The 21376-nt window shown below is 34.7% G+C and overlaps 2 protein-coding genes across 2 annotated transcripts; both read right to left on the bottom strand.

Moving 5' to 3' along the window:
• Nucleotides 1-8911: 8911 nt before the first annotated feature.
• LOC143195004 (uncharacterized) lies at nucleotides 8912-9981 on the bottom strand. Its single transcript, XM_076401838.1, has 2 exons — nucleotides 9898-9981; nucleotides 8912-9795 (listed from the first exon to the last, which is right to left on the bottom strand). Exons 1-2 carry the CDS (start codon nucleotides 9914-9916, stop codon nucleotides 8930-8932), a joined length of 885 nt encoding a protein of 294 aa, XP_076257953.1. The 5' UTR covers nucleotides 9917-9981; the 3' UTR covers nucleotides 8912-8929.
• Nucleotides 9982-9999: 18 nt separating this feature from the next.
• On the bottom strand, nucleotides 10000-11316 carry LOC143195005 (uncharacterized). Its single transcript, XM_076401839.1, has 3 exons — nucleotides 10856-11316; nucleotides 10677-10795; nucleotides 10000-10392 (listed from the first exon to the last, which is right to left on the bottom strand). Exons 1-3 carry the CDS (start codon nucleotides 11175-11177, stop codon nucleotides 10000-10002), a joined length of 834 nt encoding a protein of 277 aa, XP_076257954.1. The 5' UTR covers nucleotides 11178-11316.
• Nucleotides 11317-21376: the final 10060 nt, after the last annotated feature.

Raw genomic sequence — 21376 nt, 5'->3', positions numbered from 1 at the left:
GGTATGAATTAGCATTACGGAACTTTACATTGATTTTGACATCCGCGTCATTCGATTTTTACAGATATTATATTCACATATATTTTAAACATATACTCCATTCAATAAAACAGTGAAATCACGTCATTTATATTGATGACGCCAAAAGGTCGCAAACTCTGAGGTTTAGTTCATTTTGGCTCTGTCATAACAAAATTCTAATCTAAGTAAAATAAAGAAACAAAAAGGTTTAAATCAAACGATAATTTAAATTAAAATGTCATTGTATAATAATAATTTCATCTGAAATAATTGTATTAAGTTCTATTGATCAATGCTTTCGTCAAACGCATGTAATGAAGCAAAGCGTTAAAACAACGTTTAGAAATTTTTTTTGGAGAATTTTGCAGGCGTTTAGCAACCCAACGATTTTTGTAGGCTGATTCGGTTACATGTTCGAACTTAACAGATGTCGTTGCATCTTCTTTCAACAGTAATAAAATTAATAAATGAGAATATTTTCTGATACTAAAACGAATTTACAAATTGCGGCAGGTAATTAAAAATTTTAATCACATGAGTTTACTGTTATTTTGAATAGACTATATGTAAATGCAAATCCATATAATACAAAATATAGTTATAGCTCATATTCTTAAAATAATAATTTAATAAATGTATAATTTAATAATTCAAAATCAAAAAAGGCTCCTATATAAAGTCCAATATAATGCACTTAACAAGTGGTCAAGTACTTAGTCAAGGAAGTCTGCCTAGGACGGGCAAAATAAAGTGAAAGTAACAGTAAAAGAGTGATGCAATAACCAAACCCAAATGAGTCGTTCAACGATAGTACATCATATCAACCGATATTACCGCTAGCAAACATATCTAAATTATTCGAAAAGGTAATATTGTGCCTCAAACTCATTATTGGGGAAAAGCAACTCATAACGGCTCACTACTTCGAATTTAGAAACTTTAAAAACACTTGAAAACTTTAAAAAAGATAATACGAGTCTTTTTTGATACCTTATGCTATACTGTTCTTATTTTCTGCCTTGCTGTTCGCATACAGAGACTTATCTATCTTTCGAATATTTCAATTTTACTATTGCTTGCTGTGCCCCATATTTGAATGCCCTATATTCCGATTGGCCAGTAAGTGAGCCTTGTTGATCTTCTCAGAATTCAAATTGGTGACTTGGTATTATATCACTTTTACATGTTTTTCTGTCTGTTCACCTATTACTGCTAGAAGGCTTGTAGGTCTATACGAGTGTCTGTACTGTGGTGGTTTTCCTGGTTTGGAAAAAATTAAGACTTGGGCAATTTTCCATTGTCCTGGGAAATGGGTCATCTTCCCTTACGTGACAGATAGGAATAAATATAGAATAGATAGACAAGAATTGTGTCAAAAACAAGAAATAATGTGGGGGTTACTTGGATAACAATCCGAATTAACATTTACAATATGTTGTTATTCTACAAACAAATTTTGAAGCCAATGTGGACCTACGGTGTGCAACTATGACATTCCACAAAGAAATATCTACATGGTCCAAACATATCATAACATTCGCAACATTGCTAACTCCCTCTATAAAACAGTTCAATTTTTCGATACCATTTTTGTAGACGATTTGTCTTTTGCTTCAAAATATGCCTCAGTTTCGTCGATCACCTCTTCATTCTTCAGATCTAGAGAATACTGTGGGTGAGGCAGCAATTTGAAATTCAATTCATAGATTTTTGACACGGTGCATTGTCTTGGTGAAGCAGAACTATCTTTTTTCAAATGCGGCCGTTTTCGGCGATTTCGTCTTTCAAACCGTCCAATAACGTTATTTAATAGTCGCTGTTGGTGGTCCTTCCTTTTTAAAGGTAGTCAATGAAAATTATTCCATACGCATCCCAAAATACAGACCGCATAACCTTGCCAGCCGACTTTTGCGTTTTCCCTTCTTGCTTTGGAGCGGATTTGTCGTATGGAGTCCACTGGGATGACTGTCGACTACACTAACACTGCTCCGAATTATTAACTCCTCATTGTTTTTGGTCAAAAGTGAGCTCGCGTGGCACCCACTTTGCCCAGAGCTTTTTTATACCCAAATATTCGTGAATGATATGATGTACACGTTCAGTTGATATCTTTAGAGTGTCTGCTATATCAATCTGTTTCAATTTGCAGTCATTCAAAATAATTTGGTGGATTTTTAAATGTTTTCGTCTGTAAACTAATTTCAAACTTTAAACTTAAAACTAAACTAATCCAAACGTTAATTCAACAGTTGTTCCATCGTTTCGAAATGCTCCTCCCCGCTTTACGCCACGCCAGATTTGACAGGTTCTTTTCCATATTCAAATCCGTATGCCCAAGAGATCGGGCCCTTGGACTGCGGGCAATAACAATTAGCGGGACGGGCTTTTATGTTAAGTTAATTAAGAAATTTAATATTCAAAATGTAATGTAGGATGTAATGTGTAAAGTATGAAGCGGACGGAGACAAAGAGGAAACGAGAACAAGGTCGAGGGGGAGTCTATTAGGCCGATAGTCGCCGGTCCGTTAAGTACGGGTATCATGTCGGATATCACGAAAAATATCGATATTGTTTCATTGGCCGGGGTTAATTTAACATGCCGTGTTAAACACGTCGCAGGATAATCTATCTCAACGCCCATCAGATTTATTAAATGCCCCTCGTGCGTCTGGGACTTTGATTTGTGTCAGGCCACTTCTACGGTCCGTTTGAATTTATGTTATTTGGAACTAATCGATTATATATATATATATATATATATATATATATATATATATATATATATATATATATAATGAATTTGAATAATCAAATTGTAGAAGAGGTCACATGTTGAACGGTGATACAAAGTGACACTCTGACCCTGACGTTTATTAACACTTTCTTAGTAGATGGCCGCTTCAAATCACCAGGCATAGCCTATGACTAGAAAACGCTGAACACCTTCAATCCATCCTTTACAGCTTCAGCTGCAATACTTTTGCCCGCCCTCCACTTAACTATACCAAAAAATGCTTGCAATAACTGCATAACGATTGGCAATCGAACACCTGTCCTCTTGATAATGGGTCTCGTGATAATTAATTTGATTTTTGTTAATTGAATAAATACAAAAGAGAACAACTATGTGTTCTGCTTGGACTCTTACCTATTGCGACAGCTATAATATTTGAAAGAGTTAGAAAACAAAAACTATTAAAATACTTGAAAATATTATTTATCTAATAGAGAGAAGAGACTATTGATTGAACGATAATAGAATGGGACACTCTAGGTTCTTATCTATTAGAAAACAGACCCCCTCATTTTACTCGTTCGCTATTCAGGTGGACAATAAAATAGATAGCCGGATGGATGGTCTGGGCCGTATTACATAACATATATAAATGTATAACATATTTACAGCTGCAGCTGCGATACTTCTGCCCACACTCCACTTAAATACATCAAAAAATGCGTCGCTTCTTTACGTGATAATTAATTTGATTTCGGTTAAATAAATGAATACAAAAGAGAACAGATTCTTGATCTGCTTTTGATAAGGCTGTCTGGTGATATTGAAGATTTTTCGTCTAAATTGATAATGAGCGATGAAGCCCATTTTCTTCTCAATGGCCACGTTAATAAATGGAACGGTCGGTTCCGGGAAACACAAAATTCTCAATTAATTTCATGAAACATTATTTCATCCACTAAGAACAATTGTATTGTCCCTATTTTTTTAAAAATGACCAAGGATTTGCAGTTACTCTTACTGCTGAACGGTACCAAGATATGATTCGAAATTTTCTTGTGCCCGAAATGGAAGAGCAAGGACTGGAAGATATGTGGTTTTAGCAAGATTGAATCAGAACATACACAGCTTGTTCAACAATTCCATTATTGAATGACGTTTTTTCAAGAAGACTAATTTCGCGAAGTGGCGATTTAGCACGGCCAGCCAGATCTCCGGATCTAACAGCACCAGACTTTTTCTTATGGTTTTTTTAAATCAAGAGTTTCTGTGAATAAGCCCCAAACGATTCAGCAACATAAAGACAATATTCGTCACGAAATTGAAGAAATTCAGCCTCAGATATCATGAAAAATTCCTTAAAAAGAGCGGGAAGTTGAATAGCGAATCGCGGTCACCATATAACCGATATAATTTTTCACCAGCAGTCATAACGACAAAAATGTAAAGATCAAATAAACTTTTTATGAAAACCAAACTTATTTATCTTTTATTTGAACAAAGTTATAGGAAATCAAAATGGTTGCGGGACTTTTGCCCCATGTTGAACATTTCATGATATGTACGACGTTATTTTCTTAAATTTCATTGTGTGGCAATGCAGAAACAAAAACGACACATTTTAGAGCGTCCTTGTAGTAATTTATTGTTTTATGTAAGAAAAACAAAAATTTACTCTTTAACATAGACGGCTAATGAACCAACATCGATCATAAAGGGTCATATATTTATTAAATCGGTCATAATAGTGGTCCTTTTTATTTTCCCAGTCAGCGGGACATTGATCGAGTGCCCATTTCCACGTTCTCGCTAATGATTAGTCGTTTTTTCCTTAAGTGGTTTTTACTGTACATTTTTAACACCTATCGTCGCGATAGCGAACACGAAAGTTCGATTTTGCCGAGAGATAAAACGAGATTACTTTATTTTAACTTTATTCTAACTTTTTTTAGGTTCCCTGTACTGTGTAGCAAATAATACAAACATGGAGCATGATCCTTCCATCAACATCCAAACTAAAACATTGAGTTCAATTTAATATAATACACACCTTTTACAAGTAAATCTAAAGTTTCATTATACAATAATTTCTGTTCAGGGTTGAGTAGTATTTATATTACGTATAATTAAAAGATGTAATTGAAATATCTGTACATATTTTATAATTATATTTGAACTATTTTTTTAAAATGTAATTACAGATGTAGTATTTTGTAATTAGTATTTCATATACTTATGGCTTCTACTGCAGAATTGGGGAAATTCGGCTAGAGAAATTTCATAAGCAAAATATCTTTGTGGAGATACAAGAGGGCGTATTCGTTGTTTATTAAAAGTCAATGCTTTATTTATTGTTTATTTATTTATAAGCCTGAATATGTACATTTATTTGTGGCAGTTTAATAGTTTAATCTTATTATATTTTCGATCTCTTTAGTAAATAACTGAAAAGAACTTAGAAGCGGAAAGATAAGTAGAAAATTAACTTGCATAACCATTACACCTGTTCATCTCGAACTCGATATATCCCTTCAGGTGAAGGTGTAGGAAGGAGGATATTAAAAAGAGTCATATAATATCATCATTATATGCTCTAAAAATGTCAATAAGACTGCGTTTAATATCGTGAGAATGTCTTCGTCTAAGAAAAAAGCCACATTTAGTTATTTTTCCCTCTTCATATATATTAACAAATCGGGTGGTAGAGAAAGGTAATAGATCCAACCTTCTAACCCATCAAACCCAGGGTAAAACTAACCATTTCTCTATTATAGGATTATAATACTTGAAGGATTCCATCGAAGTATTGAAACTAACTGTTGCAGCTTTAGATTACATTCTGGTAAACATTTGTGATTATGGTAAACTTCTACCTACTTTAATGTCCATACGAACCAAATTAGATCGACTGCAAGATTGCATTTTGAGGCATTTTACTGTTATTGTATCCAAATTAATAGAGAGCCTAAGAAAATATAACACTTTTTTTAAACAGTCACCTGAAATAAAGTGTTTTATTGGCGTCCCGTTACCATACTAGTACAAAATATGTTAGAAGCTAGAAAGCATCAAACGAGAGATTACAAAAAAGGTAAATTACAAATAAAAAACATGAAAAAAAACCTGAAAGTAACAGGAGCAGCAGTATGAGCAAATAAGGTGGAAGGAATCAACCACATATATCAAAAATGTAATTTGCCTCCTAAACGATAAAAACAAAATGATTATCTTATTTGATCACTATCCAAGTATAAAAAATGTGTTCATACAATATAGCACAAATTTGTGCCCACCAAAACCTAAAAAGTGTGTTTTCTTTAGCAGATTTTCGTGTCCAAACAAGAGACTGTTTTCTGATAGTAAACTAAAAATCTAATGATCATGACAGAGAATTATTCTTTCACTGATCAATAGTCTGGCTAGACCAGTTCTATTCGTTTTATATAACTAAATTTATATTGAATTTTAAATGCAAGACTTAAAAGTATTTTGTATTTCGAATTTCTTATTTTAAATACATGTGATATAGTATTTTTTATTTGTATTTTACTTAAAGCAAAATTTATTTTGCCAAGCTTCTTTTCTGTTCCACTACCGGTTGTTCTTCCTTCGGATCCTCTTCTTCGTCAGTTCTCGTATCTTCCACATCCCCATCTCTCACGCTTTTCTCATCCTTCCAATGTCTTTTCTTCTCAATTTACGATGCTGTTTTTTATTATTCGTTTTTTTTTTCATTTTCCATATCCATTGACTTTCATCGTCTTCTTTCTAATTGCGTTCCTCGAATCCATCTATTTCCACGCTCCGTGACATTTTCCATCTATTATCAGTTTAGGAATTTCTATATATACAAAATTGCCTCTAATTATTACTTTAGACATGTCTTTATAATCTGTTCTTTAGGCTAGTCTTAATTGATATATATATATATATATATATATATATATATATATATATATATATATATATATATATATATATATATATATATATATATATATATATATATATATATACTAGCTGACCCGACAGACTTCGTCCTGTCAAAAAGATTTGTAATGTGGCAGTTTTTGTGCCTACGTATTTTAAAAAATTCTCCTGAACAGAACCATCACCCTGGTGATAGGGCGTTGTGAATAAAAAATAATTAAATAAAACATATATAAGGATTGAAAAGTAAGTAATCGCTTTATTGTTAATCATGTGAATCATAATTATTATTATTATTATCATTATATTGCTTTGTGGTATACGATGTTTTTTGTTTGATTACCTGGCGCATAGATAAACAAATCTGATGGTTTTCCAACACGGGAACAGGCAACATACAATTGACCATGTGAGAAACATGGGTTTTCTAGATTAATACTACAAACACTTAATGATTGCCCCTGGGACTTGTTTATAGTTATAGCAAAAGCAAGCCGTCAACATGTCTATAGGAAATTTGCCATTACCAATGTCAATGAGTTGTTTAGAGAATATGTTTCCAGATTGGTCATTTTGCAACTCGACACGCATATTCTTGCTTAAATGAAGTACTTTAACATGTTTCCACAAATTGGAGGACTTTAGACATGCATTGAGTTCATCAGCTGGCGTTGATCGTGGAATCACTGGCAATGTTTGACGAAAATCTCCTGCTAATAAAATCATTGCACCACCAAATCGGTTATTATTGCTACGTAGATCTTTTAAGGTTCTGTCTAAAGCCTCCAAAGATTTTTTATGTGCCATCGTGCATTCATCCCAAACAATCAATTTACATTGCTGCAAAACCTTTGCCATTGCAGAGTTCTTCGAAACGTTGCAGGTTGGAGTTTCATTGCTTTGCATATTTAATGGCAATTTTAGTGCTGAATGGGCTGTTCGACCACCTTCAAGCAAAGTTGCTGCGATTCCCGACGAAGCGAGTGCAAGTGCAATTTTATTTTGTGAGCGAATTGTTGCTAATATTAATGAAATAAAAAAAGTTTTTCCTGTACCACCAGGTGCATCTAAGAAATAAATCCCTCCAGTTTCATCATTTGTTACTTTCATAAGAGTTTCAAATACATACTTCTGTTGTTCATTTAACAGTGGAAGATTTGTTTGAATTTATTCTTTCAAAGCGTTGAGATCATACAGTCTTTCTCGATGCAACTCTTGGTTAAAAGCGTCATGCATTGGACGATTGGGCGCGGTCAGGCCTAATTGAATTAATAGTTTGTTTGACATTATCAAGCACATGTCCTCAATTGAAATCAATGCTTCATTGTAAATTTCTTCACTGATTTGTATATTTGGATTTCCCATTCTATTCCGTATTTGATACAAAATATCATCACACATATAATATTTGTACTTCATCCACAAATCAATTGGGTTTGATGGGAAGCATGTAGATATGATTATAGAAAACAATGTTCGTATTTGATGAGTGTGTGATGATATTACAGCATCATTGAGAGTTTGATCCCAATGAGCGTCATTTTCAAGCAATTGCAAACGTTGACAGGCTTCTCTGTAGGATCCACACAATTCACCATCAACAGTTCGTAACTGTTGGAATGATGTTGGGCCACGTACATTGACTAATAGCAGTCGTAAATAAAAACATTCATCATTGCTTGGATGTACTGAATAAATCCGGCCAATCGCATCGGTGGAATATACATCTGTATATCCTGGAACTGGTTTTCCTTGTTTCCGTCGTATAAATCTCCTTGAGGATTGATTCCAGGTATAATATTTTGGCATTTCAGAATATAGCAATGTTTGTGCGAAATCATCGTTTTGGCATGTCTCAAAAAAACTGGTTAATGTAGTAGATGGTGGCTGAGCAGCTCTTTGTACTGCGTTCTGTGCTGTAAAATACACTCTTTGTCCATTTTCTAAATGCACAGCTAAGTGAACAACAGAAGGGTGTCTCTCATGAATAGGAAAAGAAAATATTCGCCAAACTGCTTCATTACTACTGACATAGCGGCCCATTTGGTATTGGGTAACTTCATCATTAGAATTCTCTGCACCAATTCCAATCACAGCCATATCACTCCCTTTGGTTACATATTTGCAAATGTATTTAATCGATTTCACTGAATGGCAAGATTCAACGTTGATGTGTGCTTTGAATGTCTTTGATAAAATGGGTGAATATGGAACAATCCAACGATTATCTATTTCAATATCTTGTTAATTTAATTTGACAATTGTTGATTTTCCATTGTCTGCTGTCGATCTGCGACGATACAATGGATAACCGTCATTACCAGTAATTGTTTCCGATATTAATGTCCGTGGATATCGTTTTGAACATTTACCATCCATCATACACGGTGAATTTTGATTAAGAGTTCCACAGGGACCATGTATCATGTTTTTGATAACTACCTCATGCAATCCAGGATCTACTTGTACATTAGGGATTTCAGCTGATATCACTGCATCAACTTCATTTGGCCTTATCTTTTCAACCAACCAAACCAAAATGTGTGCATGTGGCAATCCTCGTTTCTGCCACTCCACAGAATACATCCAGCAGCGTGTCTCACCAAACACATTATGTTTTACGATGAAATTCATTAAAGATTTCAACTTTTGTCTAAAGACTCTGGCTGTAATATCATGACGATCAATGGATGATTTCCCAGGTAATAACTCCTGCTTAATTTGTATCCATTGCGGATTGCATGTAAATGTGATGAACAAATCTGCTGTACCATAATGACGAACATACGACATGGCATCTTGAGCATATTCGTGCATATGCCGAGGGCTTCCGATGTATGTTGCTGGAAGAATAGTCATCCGACCGACATTCTGTGCATTTCCATCAGTATTAATCGCATCTCGAAGGTGAATATACTCTTCAGATCGGAGTTTGGTTTGATTCAACCTGATGAATGTTAATCTCTCCGTTTCAATTTTAACATACATGTCATCAACATATTTGTGATATAATCGCCGACATTTCAATATGTGATTATCTGCATTTTCCCGAATCATTAGGCGGTATGAATAATAGTTCATTGAACTGACTTTTTTGTTGGTTTCAGAACCTGTAAACAGATTTTGTTTTAATAACATTCAAATATAAAATTAAAATACATAATATAGTGACTGAGATATTATCGCCATAGCTAAACTAATATTTTAGTTACCTGTAATGGGATTTATCATTTTTATTGATAAATCGTAGCCATCTTCACCTTGCCAAAATATAATGGGATATTGCAGTGCATCATATGAGCGGTGTGTTTCCTTTATAGGTTGTAATTGAAAATTCCGACGATGTAAAAAATATCACGGGATTCCAAGTTTTCTCCAACTACAACGATAGCAACTTCATCAATAGTTGGTGCATTAAAACGTCTTGTATGTTGACCTGCAGGTGTTTTATCAGCTCTGATTACAATTTTGTGATTATCGGATGGCATCAGATCCAGGGCAGTTTTAAACAATATAATCAATTGATTGTGTTGATGAAATAAAGTTTGTAATTGTTCTACAATAGACCTTTTTACTAAATTGTTATGTGCACAACGCAGATCAATTTCTTGTGGTGAATTGCCCATAAAATAAATTTGCAGGAATTTGTTGCCGCTATCTGACACTGGTAACAGTGAACCTGCTCTGTGATATATTTGCCCTTGTATCTGTAAATAAAAAAAATATTATGGTGTGGTATAAATTAATGGATTGTCAATGATCAAACTTAAATAATATTTGATCTTAAAAAGTATATATTTAGTTTTAACTAATATCTATCAAATATAAAATATAATAAAAGTGTCACTGAAACTGAATCACCATATAATATGATGACTAAGTGATATATTTCGTAATGATTAAGAAATTGAAGATTAGTAACACATCTTAACTTTGGTGACAGAAAATTTTGTTCGCTAAAATAATTATGAGTAACTGCTATAATACATACCTTGAAAGTTGGCATAAAATTTTCCCGAACTGCATTTGTTGCCCCAAATGAAGTCATTTGAAAGCAATTGTTATATTGTTGAATATGTGTCAAAAAGTGTATAGAATCTGTTCCTATTCCTGAAACCAATGAGTACAATGGTTCTGGTGGTGGATCCAATTGTATCAATTTCACTTTACCATTTGCGCAACACAATCCATTGGCTTCGTTTTTGTATTTTAATGCCTTACAGTGTGAGCAAACCAAGTTCATAGAACCAATAACAACACATTGGTAGTTACTGTAGTCAATTGACACATCGTAACTGAAAGCAGCTGGATTCAAACTTGCGCGATTATTAGTTGAATGTCGCGCTCGCGCTTCACGCGTTTGTGATATCCGAATTCTTTCACGTTCATTTCCGTCGTCACGTTCTTGTGCAGTACGATTAGATCGGTAATTAGCTTGGTTTATAGCATTTCTGGTTCTTCTACCTAAATTGCTTCGTCTTATAGGAGGCATATCAAATATAAATTATTTTTTCACTAATCACGAACTAAACAAACACTAACTAACTAAACACTCTGCACAAAACACGATATACGAATTTGTTTCGTGTATCACTTGACAATTCATCTGTCATCTGTCAAAAGTCATCTGTAACAGACAATTTTTTTTTTTAAATTTGATATGACTTGAACTCAAATCCTTTTAAGCCGTACGAATTGTTTTATTTATTTAAAATTTGAATTAAATTTTAAACAAATAAAAAATTTTAAATAAATAAAACAATTCGTACGGATTAAAAGGATTTGAGTTCAAGTCATATCAAATTAAAAAAAAAAAAAGTTGTCTGTTACAGATGACTTTTGACAGATGACAGATGAATTGTCAACTGATACACGAAACAAATTCAAACAAAAAGGGCTATTTTTAGTGTTTTTCCAGCAATAATTCTAATTTTTCTCGCCGTAAAAACCATCCCTGAACTTCAACGAACATTTTAAAAAAAGATTTGGCCAAATTGGTCCAGGCGTTGTTGAGTTATGCGCTTAGGAACATATTTTGCGATTCATTTTTATATATAAGATATATTGTTTCTTTGAATTTCCGCAGTTTATTGACGTCTTTTATGCTCAGTTATTATTTTTGGAATATTCTGTCTCCAATTTTTCATGTTCTCTTCCGATTCTTCATGTTCATAGTCCTAAATCATCAATAATGTAATCAATCCTAAACCTTATTTCCATCGCGTCTGTCTTACTTGCCTTATTTCCATTGTTTAGTCGCTTGTTTTAGTAACTAATGTTTAGCCTGCTTCGTGATCTTGTTCTATTCACTAAAATGTATCTGTTCCTCTCGTATATTCCTCAAGTCTTATTGTATCTCGGTATTCAAAGACTTAATTTTATTATCGTGGTCAATGAATACAACTTAACAATCACATTAATTTAATACAATTTTGAAAAGAAATTATGTCTTGTGTTGAATGAATATAACTTAACAATCTCTTGTTTTATTAATACGATATAACTTTGAAAGGAAAAAACGTCTTGGGTAAAGTTACTAGCATTATTTTCCCCACTTATATATAATTTTTCTTCAGAAATCTTATTAATACACGAGTGACCTCTAGCATATCAACTCGATGGAACTAATTGGGCAAAGAAACGTGAAAAGCCTACTTCTTCATCAAAAGGGTGCTCTAATTAAACAATTTTTGCCATCTCGAATAATTTTCTGCTCTGATTATGGCGAAAGCCGACGGCGCGCTTTCTTATTTAAATGACTATGAGCGGTAATTTTGGCCATTTTTTTCCCTTTTCTCCGGCTCGCCTCGCCTCGTCCCGTCCCCGGAAAAAAATTGCTTTTTCTTTCGTTGCTTGTTTACACTGGGCTCGTTCTTTTTTGCTTCTGTTGTTGTTTTTACGCCGCGCGAACGGATCCGGGAAACTGATTGTGAGATCGTGAATAAGGACTGCTCGTTAATGAATGAAAATTAAGCAGATCAAACTGGAATTTGGTTTATTTTTATTATTTTTCTGTTATTTGATTAGTTTGTTATCTTTTAAAATTTTCATTTTACTAACTAATTTTTATCTGGACTAGACCTGCTGCTTAAGATTGGCTTCAAACCACGGTCTTTGACATTAAGCCTACCAACTGGTGAGTGACAAACTTTGAGATTATTCCAGAAGACATCCGATTGAATATTGATTAAATTGAAGACATTATCACTCTCGCCTCATATACAATAAAAAACAAAACTTCAAAGTCATGGCCAAGCAGGATATGAATCCGCCACTCGACTAACGAAGCCAGCGTTATTCGATTTTGTTTTATCATTTTTGGAATCTCTTTAAAATCTACAAGGAATTTAGCAAAGTTTAAAGCTACTTAACTGATTTAATTGTACTGATTTCTTAAAACCAAATTATAATAGAAGATAACAAACCTTGAAACATGTTTTAACACTTTGACTGTCGTCTCGGTCAATATGGCGGAGAAAACCTTCCTCCACGCCAGCTCGCTCAATATGACCGAGACACATTTCCCCTAATTTCTTAATAAAAGTAATACGTATTGAAGAATTCTACCGCGAAACCTCATTATTCACAGATCTATCTCTATACATTATGGCTTAAAAATTAAAATTTTGGCGTAATATGAAATATGCCTCTGGCTCTAACGTAAAATACTGTAAAAATTGCTCCGAGAGTCAACGTGTTAAATGAAAGTGAGCATGTACATGTTTAACATGTATAAAGGAAGGAAATTTTATTTTGATTAAGTAATATCAAATTAGAAATAAATGGCAACATGTTAGATCAGTAGTGGTGCAACGATACTGCTCATTCAATCTTATTGTAATATAAACCAAGGCTTGTATCCCCAGCACTTTCTTCATCATCTTCTAAACATAAAAATGGTCTGAAGAACCATCTGAAGGATTGTAATCATGGTAAAATACCATCAGAAAAAAAGAATGACGGGCTATACCCAGAGTTGACTGACAGAGACCGACGAACATTAATAAGGATTTTGACCAGACAACATAAAACTATTGCGGCAAAAGTGATAACAGGGACTGAACACTCACTTAAGTAATACTTTTTAGACAAAAATAGTACCACGGAAACTTCACAAAGTTAATTTGGGGAATTATGCGGCTTGGTAAATGGAAGTAACAGGGAATGAAACAATAATGTTTACATGATGTGACCACTAATTATTAACTTAAAAAAAGGTGAAAATATAAAGAGAAAAAGGAACCCGCACAATTTTAACTGAAGAGACGCTTGGGTATACGATTATCGCACATCTGAACTGAACAATAGTCAGTGACTGATTGATACAACGTATATATATATATATATATATATATATATATATATATATATATATATATATATATATATATATTATATCCAATTATATAAATCGAAATATCCAATTATCTCTAATTTAATCGCTACAATATCGTCAATTTCATGCTACATCTATATCTATATCGAATCATCCAATTCTAAATTTAATGAGAGACTGTTAAACAAGCTTATCGACGGAAATCCGCATCAAACGACCGAAACATTAAAAAGGAACCATCAAATGAATCTATATTGCCCCGTAAAAAATACAGCAGTTGATCCGAGGCTATAAACGTTCCTATAATAAGACAAGTTAAGAATGGTGTGAAATTAAGTGTTCAATTAATGGGATATAGTACAGTGTCAACTTTCTTACACAAAATGTGGTTACAATATAAATATTTTTTGATATAAATATTGTCGGTAGCTAAAAGTAAACCTCATATAGAACAGGCAGTAAAAATATAATATTGTTAGTAATAATTCTGCGTGAATCCAGTTACTAAGTATCCATGTATTCTGATAATAAGTACACTTTAAAAGAGTATCAAATCATATTTAGTATCATATTTAGTAATTAAAAATAAATTAAGGAATTAAATTTAGCAATTCTTCAGTGTTTCCAAACCCTAGTCACAGTGTCCCGACCCAGTTTTTGTTGGCTTGGAACCGGATAGGGAAATACTGTAGGACTATGTTGAAGAGTATATAAATATTTATACTATTCACTATAACAGCCTATGCTGGTGATCACACTTTATGATGAACTTATGAATTGAACTTATGAATTTAAAATTAGTTTACAACGTTTACCTTATTGTAATCTCTAATTACACTATGTGACATTTTTTTGTTCTATAACAGTAAATGAAACGGTCCTTTTGTCAACCTGTACCTTCTGAACATGGATTTCTTTTGTAAAATGAATCATTTTAAAGTTATGATACATTAAAATACTATAAATAAATAAAGCCAGTATCCTCTTTCACTACAGTAAACCGGCAGTAATCTACTAACATTTTAACATCCTCTTTGATAACGCTCTTCTATGTGTTTTATATCCTGGTGAGAAAGTTCACCTTGTTCATCACTCACCATTTCAAGTTTCAGGGAAAAAAGTGAAATAGGAACGCAAGAAGTGTATTTTTAAAGATATTCTGCACCCCATCATTTAAATTTTTTGTAGCAAGCTACTCACTAAAAACTCGGCATTTTCATCTTTAAAATTGCTTAAAAATCCATGTATTTCTTTCTTTAGAGATAACCGAGCCGCCAACACTTTCGCAGTAAGATTTTCGTCAAATTCAAGTTTTCTTATTTGTGGACAAAAAAATATCTTTTTATAATTTAGCATCACTTAATTTGGAATTAGAATTTAAGAAAATGTGCTGGCTAATTGGAAGAAAATAACAATTATAAGTACATAATAAATTGCTATTATGTAAGCAAATACTGAAACCTATATGGACATACGGAGTTCAATTATGGGAATGTTCTGCTGTTGGATTATTAGTTTGTGAATTATAGAATTTTGAGTGAAGCAAGCTTTGTTATTGTGAAAAAAATGGATAAAAAGGAATTTCGCGTGTTTCGATGTTTCATGAAAAACCCAAACTTTTGCGTCGATGTGACAATGGATGAAACATGTCGCCATCATTTCACTCCGAAGTCCAATCGACAGCCATCCGAGTGGACTGCACACGATGAACCTGCTCCAAAGCTTGGGAAAACGCAACAGTCGGCTGGCAAGGTTATGGCGTCTAAATTTTGAAAGTACAGAAGTACTTTCACTGTACTTGACTTGACTGTACCTTGAAAAAGGAAGGACCATCAACAGCGACTATAACATAGCGCTATTAGACCGTTAGAAGGACGAAATCGCCTAAAACCGGCCGCATTTGAAGAGAAGGAGAGTGCTGCATCACCAAGACAATGCACCGTGTCAAAAATCCATGAATTGGCCTTTGAATTGCTTCCTGATCCACCATATTCTCCAGATCTGGCCCCCAGCGACTATTTCCTGCTCTCAGATCGAATGAAGAGTTGATCGCCGAAACTAAGGCCTATTTTGAAGCAAAGGACAAATTGTACTACAAAATTGGTATTAAAAAGTTGGGGGGTCGCTATAATCAGTGCATCACCCTTGAAGGGAATTATGTTGAATGAAAAAAAAATATTGCCAAAAAAATGTGTTTTACTATGGTAGGCCGGGGACTTTTTAATTGACCTTTTAATTTAGAAAAATTGTGTGGCAATGATATTATTACTAATTTTTTAGCAAATATTGTAAACATTTAAGAACAGGGTCGAGCGATACCAAAACATATCAAATTTTTGAAACTAATTCGGTTACATTTTCCGACACACCAGATTGCATTCTGTCTCTTTTTAACTAGGGTAAAATGATATTCGACGACATCTGTCACGTGCATTGGATGTTTTATTATAAGTATTATAGGATGTGAATCAGTAGCAATAGGACTCTGTTTCCCTAATGTGTTTCTTTTCCGAAAAGGAAGAGGACTTTAATCAATTAATGGTCACGCTTTCTCCACTCAGTCTGGCGTAATTGAGGCCCCGAATACGAGAGACGGAGAGACCGAAAAGGGCACACGAACACGCATAATTTACGCGACAATATCTCCGGTCCAGACGCGAAGATCGGATCAATATCAAGCGGCATCAGAGCAATGTCTCGTCCGACGTCGCATCTGCATTACAACTGCTCGAAAAAGTTAAATTCGCAATTTCGTTATATCCTGCCTCGACCCCTCACCAATTAGGTCCTGCCGCCGCTAACCCCCTCCCAACCGACTTCTCGCTAACTCTCCATCTCTCCGTCTCTCTCTCTCTCCTTCGTTCACAGTTCGACACCCCCTAAGATGAACACGATTTTTTCGTGATTTATACTCCTCGGCAATTACTTAATAAAATATTTTCAGGATGAGCCTCTACCGCCGCCACCAGAAAGGGCCGTTTCCCTTCGCCGACGCTACCCCTCTCCCTTCTTCCGCACCGCCGCCGCCACCCCACGACCGAATACGCCGACTAATTTCCTTTTTAAATTGTCTCTTTCTCTCGCTCGCCATCCTGACAAGATTAAAATATTCCGACGAACTTTTCTGAGCCGAGATGGGGAGCGCAACTTTCAAACGTTGCCCCCTCGGCTATCCCCTCTCGTCCCCGCTCGGCGCTGATAAAATAGTTAATTTGTCGTCTTAATTTCGTGTTTGTTTTTACGATTTTATTGGGAATTTTGATCAGGCGCTGATATTTTAACAGGTCAATTGAAAACGCCCCGGCCTGACACATAGATGGCGCTACTAGAATTAAATCCATTTGTTTTTCAGTTAGCCCTAACCCTAAAAAGATGTGCGTATAAATTTGACAACTGTCGGATCATTGGTTTGTGAATTATAGCATTTTGAGTGAAGCAACTTTTGTTATTGTGAAAAAAATGGATAAAAAGGAATTTCGCGTGTTGATAAAATAATGCTTTTTGAAGGGAAAAAATACAGTTGAAGCAAAAACTTGGCTTGATACCGAGTTTCCGGATACTGCCCCAGGAAAATCAATCATCAATGCTAAGTTTGGACGTGGTGAAATGAGCACCGAAAACGGTGAACGCAGTGGACGCTCAAAAGAGGTTGTTAGAAAATGATGTTGAATAACCGTAAATTGAAACTGGATGAAATAGCAGACACTCTAAAGATGTCACCTGAACGTGTACATCATATGATTCACGAATATTTGGGTATGAGAAAGCTCTGTGTAACTCACTTTTGACCAAAAACAATGACGAGTTGATGATTCGGAGCAGTGTTTGAAGATGATCAAGCGTAACAAACCCGAGCTTTTGCATCGAGTGGACTGCACACGATAAACCCGTTCCAAAGCGTGGGAAAACGAAACAGCCGGTTGGCATGGTTATGGCGTCTGTATTTTGGGATACGCATGGAATAATTTTCATTGACCACCTTGAAAAAGGAAAGACCATCAACAGCGACTATAACATAGCGCTATTAGACCGTTAGAATGACCAAATCGCCTAAAACCGGCCGCGTTTGAAGAAAAGGAAAGTGCTGCATCACCAAGATAATGCATCGTCCCAAAAATCCATGAATTGGGCTTCGAATTGCTTCCTGATCCAACTTAATCCCCAGACCTGGCCCCCAGCGACTATTTCCTGTTCTCAAATCTCAAAAGAATGCTCGCTGGGAAGAATTCATCGTCGAATCAAGAGGTAATAGACGAAACTGAGGCCTATTTCGAAGCAAAGGATAAATCGTACTACAAAAATGGTATCGACAAGTTGGAGGGTCGCTATAATTACTGTATCACCCTTGAAGGGAATTATGTTGAATAAAAAACTAAATTTGCCAAAAAAATGTGTTTTACTATGGTAGGCCGGGGAGTTTTCAGTTGACCTGTTATATTGAAAAACTGCAACGGAGTAATAGTTTTTGTCATTTAAGTTGTTGTTAATTCGGTTAATCTGTGTATTTGCTCTGTTGTACCATGCTTATCACGGAAGCCAAATTGTTGGCCTGAAATAACATTTCTCTCTTCTATGGTTATTTTGACTCTCTTAAATTATAGTTTCTCAAACATTTTAGAGATCACGGGCAACAGACTTATAGGGTGATATGAGAAGACGTCTTCTGATTATTTCTCTGGTTTAAGAACCGTAATAATTCAAGCCACTTTCCAAGTGCTAGGAGAGTAGTTAAGACTTACACTGATTTAGACTTAGACTGACACTTTTCTGAGAGCTCTTTTAAGATTCTTCCAATAATTAAGTCCAAGCCACGTGCTTTTTAGCATTAAAATATCAGTTATGAAGGCTGATTTAACTTATTTGAGGAGTTCAACCGATACCTCGCGTCCCCTCGATTCGCATCGCACCGCAGGATAAAAAACGGATTAATTCGATACAAACGGTGCGTAATAATGCGCTATGCGACACACGTTCCCCTATAACTCAGGACTGGACATTTCGCCGCGACCACGATAAATTAGGGAACGGCGGGGGCAATCGGGGGGGACATGAATATTGCATAGCGTCGTCGCTTCGAACGGCGCGAGGGGAGCGATGGTGTCGGGGACCCGGGAGTGCTGGAAGGGGCAGATAGGACCGTTCGCTATTCGTTACGGGCCTGCGCCTCTTCTTCGGGCGCCTCTCCAACTTATTGCGGTATTTATCGGCCCCATCCTTTTCGTTCGATTGTTCTCCGGGTGTTAATTATGGCGACGTGAAACCGGGCCGTGGACTTGGGGATGATGGGGATGAGGAAGGGAGAGAGGCGGCCGGCGGAGGCGTAGCCGTAGTTTTCGACGGAGAGGCACCTTTTCGGGCCCACGGGACCGTTGAATTATGACCGAATTTTCGAAAATTAACTTACAAATTATAGGAAAACGACGGATTTGTGGCTTATCTCTTTAGATTCGGTTCTTTGTTGGCCGGTTGGATGGCGGTGATATAGGGCAGATTGAGGAACTTTTCCGGGGTCGTAGATAAGCGTTTTATTCCGAAATTATACATAGTGAGCGTAATATACTTGGTTCAATGACAAACCAATGTAATGAGACGTATTTATATCAGTAATGTTTGTTTGTATTTGTTACCAAATAGCTAAATTACTAAATTACAATAACTAAATTTATTACGTAGAAACGTCGCGACATAGCCACACCAACTATGTGTTTTAATTTATTTTGTCTTTGACGTAATTACAAACCTTAAACGAAATTCCTATATAAAAAAAATAAAACAAAAATAGTGTTATCAAATACACTTTATTTTAACATGCATATATTATCGAAAAAATTAAACTGCAAATAATTAAATAGCCACGGTAGTTTGTAGCTAAGAGTTATTTTATTATAATTACATTTAACTCTTCTCCACACCACCGCGCGCTGTTTTATGTAGTATCCCCTAGAAGCCTAATTCACATAATATATAATTATATATCAAAGTTATTATTTACCTTTAAGTTTATTTCTAGTTTTCTTCGTTGTCGTGTTTCATTGTCAAGTCATTTTGATATCAACATAACTTTTCTTAGTTGATTCTGTTACTATCTCTGTTTACAATTCTTGATAAAATTAGATTTTGATCTCTCTATTCTCACTAATATATCTACTATATCTACAAAACATTTAGAATTTATCATCTCCATTCTAACTTAATGCTCATGTATAATTCTGAACAATTATAGATATATCTATACACACAAAGCTTCCACACCTTACAATAAAATGTTCTACAGTTATTCTATATTAATTATAAACACACCTTTAGTTGTTTCCACTCTCACCACACTGTCTTAGTAATTATCATATAATGACATATCCTCAAAGTGTCATTGGCACATTTTAAGTCACAGTTCAAGTCAAATGTTACCCCCAATTCTAACTCTTGCTTTTTTACATAAACTTCTGTCATTACATTCTGTTAAATAAGTTCTTGTCAAGAGTAGACTAATGTAGCAATTTGAAACAAATTTTGTCAAGATATACACATTCAAATAATAATTTTATTATATGTTTCGAAAGTTATCCCTTTACCATTTAATTCCTCTATCTACTAACAGCGTATGATTAAAAGATGACTTACAACCCCCAAAGAGCTACATATACCTAAGATTTACTTTCCGGACTAACTAAGTTTTCTCTGAAATAATTATAAAATTTCGTTTATTTCCAAAAAAATATTTGTGAACTCACTATTTGCATATATTTCATAATTTTGATCTTGTTTAGAGCCAACGACAAGATGACCTTGATTCATCATGATCGTCACCCGCTTCGTATGTGGACATTTTCTCTATGGTGAATCTAATATTATCCCTTCCTTTTTTAGACATTAGATTTTAATCACACTGTCCATACTAATATTCAGCGCAGCAGCAACACTCTAAAAACATTTCTAATAAAACCGCAGCACTTAGATTAAGCAATATCAATATAATATAAACAATATAAGCAATATAATCTAGAACATTAAAACATAGCAACAAAATTATTTCATAATGCATATATTATTCCGATATTACTCACTACTCACTACTCATTAAACTATTCATTTAAATTATATTATGCTAAAGTTGTATGACGTATAAGGGGAGACGGTATAAGGTAATATGGCATTAATTTATCTCAGGCAGAGAGCTCTTGAACTCTACCTCCACCGCATAGAGCGGCAAAGCCTTTTAATGTGTTCGTTATTACTCAGTAGTGGGGGAAAATGAGGAATTGGAGCTATTAATATAATTCCTAATGATAAACCAGGCTGTAGGTGTCGAACGATATAGAAATTGGATTTAAAATGTAATAGAGTCGGTAAATATG

Source organism: Rhynchophorus ferrugineus, unplaced genomic scaffold, assembly GCF_030347505.1.
Source record: "Rhynchophorus ferrugineus isolate W39M unplaced genomic scaffold, kcgeb_rfMv2 rfM4, whole genome shotgun sequence".
NCBI lineage: Eukaryota > Metazoa > Arthropoda > Insecta > Coleoptera > Curculionidae > Rhynchophorus > Rhynchophorus ferrugineus.
Note: the sequence above shows the minus strand (reverse complement) of the source record. Positions and strands in the feature narration are given on the sequence as shown.